The 4,648-nt window shown below is 47.3% G+C and overlaps 1 protein-coding gene across 2 annotated transcripts; it reads right to left on the reverse strand.

The window, feature by feature from the left end:
- Positions 1-319: 319 nt before the first annotated feature.
- LOC136458177 (cation transporter HKT1;5-like) lies at positions 320-3,811 on the reverse strand. Of its 2 annotated transcripts, XM_066458160.1 has the most exons (4): positions 2,551-3,811; positions 1,611-1,856; positions 1,308-1,512; positions 320-581 (listed from the first exon to the last, which is right to left on the reverse strand). In XM_066458160.1, exons 1-3 carry the CDS (start codon positions 3,696-3,698, stop codon positions 1,314-1,316), a joined length of 1,593 nt encoding a protein of 530 aa, XP_066314257.1. In that variant the 5' UTR covers positions 3,699-3,811; the 3' UTR covers positions 320-581; positions 1,308-1,313. The 2 variants fall into 2 exon arrangements, with proteins under 2 accessions (XP_066314257.1, XP_066314256.1); XM_066458159.1 differs by lacking the exon at positions 320-581 and having other exon boundaries at positions 998-1,512; positions 2,551-3,810.
- Between the last annotated feature and the right edge of the window lie 837 nt (positions 3,812-4,648).

The raw sequence follows: 4,648 nt of genomic DNA on the forward strand, positions 1-4,648 counted from the left end.
CAGAAACAGAAAAATAATATAGAAATATAATAGGAATGCATATAGAAAACAAGAGATTAGATAGAAAACATATAAATTTCATAGGGACGGGTATTCTAACGATCATGAAAAAAATATAGAAAACAGCGCATATGTAAAGATGATGGGAAAAATAATTACGATCTTATACCTAAAGAACAAATTATATTATATACAAAAATAAAGTACAGTATAGTGAAGAGTAAACAACCATGAGTTTATCGATCTGTTCCTTTTTCTGGTGCTTGCTTCTCTCTCTCACTGCTTCTTGTCCCGAACAAATTATATTATATAACAATAAAGAACCGTATATTGAAGAGTAAACAACCATGAGCTGAGCCTATCCATTCCTTTTTCTGGTGCCTCCTTCTCTCTTCTCACTGCCTCTTCTCCCGCAGAGTCTGTGGTCTAGGTGGTGGAGATGTAGCGGGCTAGCACCTGTTGGGGCCGGGGGTAGCCGGGTGGACTCGAGCGATCCTGCTGCTCGCCGCTGCCAAAGGAGACGGAGCCGCATGGTGCCGACGGGATGGACTCGAGGTCTCGAGCGCTTCTGCAGCTCGCCGCTGTCAAAGGAGACGGGTCCACGTGTAATCGATGAATCGAATCGAGGGAGGAGGAAACAGAGAGAACATTCTCTTACTATCCTATTCAAATTTAAAGGCTGCCAGATGGTGTTGTGGGGTGGAGGAAGTGGATTAGATAGAGGGAGATCAAAGGACAGGAAACAGAGCCGGAGCTGGTAATGAAGGCGCGTACACACAGCTATTTAAACGTGAAGGTAGCAACGGATGGTTCAAGTTCTTACACATGTATTTGCATTGATGTAGGAGAGGAATCGATGTGGAAATAATGTCTGGCTGTTCGTTTGGTGCACAGTCCGTCATGTAATGCGTCGGTTGTGGACATTGAGTGAGGGAGTCGAAGAGATGGCTGCTTTATACTATGAGACTAAGAATTGCATGGTGCAAACTAAGTGATGACGTGGATCGCTATGGGATTGCTTTAGTGACTTGTGGACCCTTCGATGACGTGGCTTCACGAAATCGCAGAGAAATATGGTAGTGGGGTTTTGCTTTATAAGAGTATAAGATTACTGTGGACTCATTGATGTGATCCATTTCTTATGTTAGACATAATGCAGCCAAACGTCTCGCAGATGGATTTGTCATATGATCTGATTCCATCTTGAGTTCAAGTACTAGCTAGTCTTGGAGATCAGGTTGATCTAGCTAGTATCTATAGAGAAATGTACAACAATATAACGAGTAGATCGAGTTTCGAAGCAGTACTTTGATTTAGCCCAGCTTCCATGCCTGACCCCCATGCATGCTGAACTTCTTGAGCCTGCCGTAGAACATGACGGCCATGAGCGTGAGCTTCCCTTCCCTGCTCCACTTGCTGGAGAAGCTAACCCACGCGTCCCTGCAGCTGCCGTCGGGCGTCACCTGCCTGCTGCAGCTGTACCCGGTGCTGAATCCCACGTTGCCATACGCACTGCACGCATCACGATGTTGCATTGCTCCATTGTGAGCCCAGTGCAGTGCAAGAGATCATCTATTGCGCTTGGAGTTAATTGATTAATTAATAAACACCTGATGACTTCGACGACGATGTTGAGGACGCTGAAGTTGATTGGGTCGTGAGCAATCTGCCGCCGCTCGGTGATGCAGATGACGACGATGAAGATGGTTAGGCACGAGAGCGGCGACATGAGCAGCTTCTGCCAGATGCTAATACTGCTGCTGCTCTTGCTCTTGTCGTCGGGTTGTGCCTCATTTTGCTGCTGCTGCTGGTCTTCCATCGCTACGGGTAAAAATGTGGTGTAAGGCGGTAGATACCTGCAGAGGAAGTAAAGCATGAGCATAACCGAGTAAAATTATTTAAAGAGAAAAAATAGTAATAGTTTGTATGCTTGCTAGCTTAAACACAAGGTTTTAAATCTCCGGTTATAGCTGTTTGAGAAGGATTTAGCTAAGTTTTCTTATGTACAATTTAGCTCTTAGCCGCCGCTATAGCCTGCTTTGGGACATAGATAGCTAAATGCCTTAGCTGGCTATTTAAAACACTGCTTAAACATCATGCGTCATGATCATATAGTCATACGCATGACGCGCGGCCCTGTTCGGCTTACCCATATTCGGCTTGTTCGGCTTGTTTTTTCAGCCAGAACAGTGTTTTTCTCTCACAACAATTCAGCCAAAACAATATTTTTCACCCAGTTTCAGCCAAGTTTCAGACCAGCGAACGGGGCCGATGGCTATATCATTTAGTATTAGTAGTAATATCAATACATATTGTTGGAACGTGATCAAACTATATTATAACAAATCGATATTTGGACGTGTTGGTGGACCATGAGCACATGTGCAACTAACTATGCATGAACTAGATAGCAGTGCCTGATGTCATATGTATAAATATAATATAATAAATGTAGTGCACAAAACTTCCTAATTAACACTACCGACGATCTTGGATCTTCTATATATCGAATATCGTCGATCGATGTATTTATGTACGTACTTTACTTACATCATGAGCACATAGAGCACGACGATGGCGGACGAAACGGTGGCGAGGTCGACGACCATCTCGCCGGAGTGCCTGGAGTTGACGGACATGAAGAGCGCCGCAACGAGCTTCTGGAACGCGGTGAGCCCACGAAGCCCATCGGAGCTCCACTCCATGGCGCAGTAGAGCAGCAGCTGCACCGCCAGGAACACCGCCACGGTGAGAGCCAGGAACCATGTGCGGGCTCCAGGCAGCAGGTGGTCGTAGCCTATAGCGGCGGCAGCTGGTCCGCCGCCGCCGGGTCCTCCGTCCTTCAGCAGCTCGCGGAGGTCTCGCCTCCTGGTGACCCTCTCGAGCGCTGTAATGGAGAGCCTGAGGAAGACGGGGAAGAGCGTGTTCCCGAGGAGGATGTGCGGCATGACGAGGAGGAGCATGCCCGGGAAGGACTTGAAGGACACCATCCCCTCGTTCGTTGGCACGAACCCACAGTTTGCGAACGTCGAGACGACCGTGAAGGCGGAGAAGGTTCTCAGGCTGATCCTCTTGCCAACCAGCACTGCTCTCGCGCTGCCGACCACGCTGAGGTAGATTAGTATGAGCGTGTAGCCGGCGAGGTGCACCACCACGAGGTAGCCCAGCACGATGCACATTAGCAGCCTAGCCATGGATGCGAAATCCTTGTTGAACCCTGCTAGCTCCATTTGGACGGCGGCGGCCTGGGCTTCCATCTCCATGGGACGGCGACGGCGACTGTGCTCTAAGCTACTAGATGCCGGTGGCGGTCCATTAATATTACCATGGAGACTATTATTACTATGAGGTGTCTCTCTCTTCTTGATGAGCTTGGTGCAGGTGAAGTGGAGACCAAGCATGCTTGTGAACACCTCGCCTCCGAGGAGCATCAGGAGGGTCATGAGGAGGAGCTGGGAGTTGGAGAAGGATTCCATCTCGACGGCGACCATGCTGGAGACTGTCGTCGCTGACGCGGACGTGAAGACCAGGTCGAGAGCCGAGGGCCTAGGGACGGAGCCGGACTTCATGGGCAGAGCTTTCAGCATCAAGAAACCCAAGACGGAGATGGAAAGGAAGTACAAGAGGTGGACCCAGAACGGGTGCACATGGAAGAGCACAAAGTGGTAAAACTTGCGAGGGACGTGCAAATGACCCATTTAATTTGTTGGCGCTATATTTCTGTGCTTAGTTTCTATGGACCGTTGCGTTTTGATTTATTTGTATTGTTGTGTATGAAGCGATCGACCAGAATTGTGCTATTTATACACGACGAGAGAGAGTGAGAGAGCGAGCAAACGAGAGTGAGTGGTGCGGTGGCTGCTTGGCTTCTGCATGTGTACGTGCGAATCCAAGGTTTATCATTGTTTTACTTATCATCATGTTGATTGTGCTCAATGCAACACTAGTGCACCTGCACTATGTGCATATCCATTGATGCAATTAATTTCAGTATGGCTTAAAAAATTAGTAGGGAGTGCATGTTTCCGGGATCAAATCTCTAGTGCTCTCTGCGCGCGTCGACGTCACCAGAATTAAGTAGCAGCTACCTAAACAAAAAGCAACCGCCAACCAATGATATATACTGTATGTGTTAGGTATTAGTGCCAAGTTGGGTCGCGGGCACTTGGTGGACCGCCGTTGGGCCGAGGACATGGAAGTTAGAGACGCATCGACATCAGCTAGTCGTGGTAGGTGTGCACGAGCGTTTATCGATTTGGTCCTCAAAACAGAGTCAAAGGATTAAGATGCAGAGAGAGAGATGAATTGGACTAATTCTAAAATTCTTTACAATAATTAAACGCTACGGTTAGCCTACTTCATCCTTTATATCTAGAAAATATTTCTATCGTTCTAAAGCACAAAAATTTAGCGACCTATGTTTCAATCCTACTCTGGCATGGTAATTCTATGAATGTAAAGACAAAAATTAAATTGCTCAAAGTAAATGTTTAAAATAAAGAGAGAATAAGGAACGCAACGATGTTTTGACGAGGTATCAGAGAGTCGTCACTCCTCACTGGTCCTCGTTGGAGCACCTGTGCAAGGGTGTAGCTCCGCCATGATCCACGCAAGGATCAAGTGCTCTCTACGGGTTGATTCTTCGATA

The sequence above is a fragment of the Miscanthus floridulus genome, chromosome 6 (genome assembly GCF_019320115.1).
Source record: "Miscanthus floridulus cultivar M001 chromosome 6, ASM1932011v1, whole genome shotgun sequence".
NCBI classification, from domain to species: Eukaryota; Viridiplantae; Streptophyta; class Magnoliopsida; order Poales; family Poaceae; genus Miscanthus; species Miscanthus floridulus.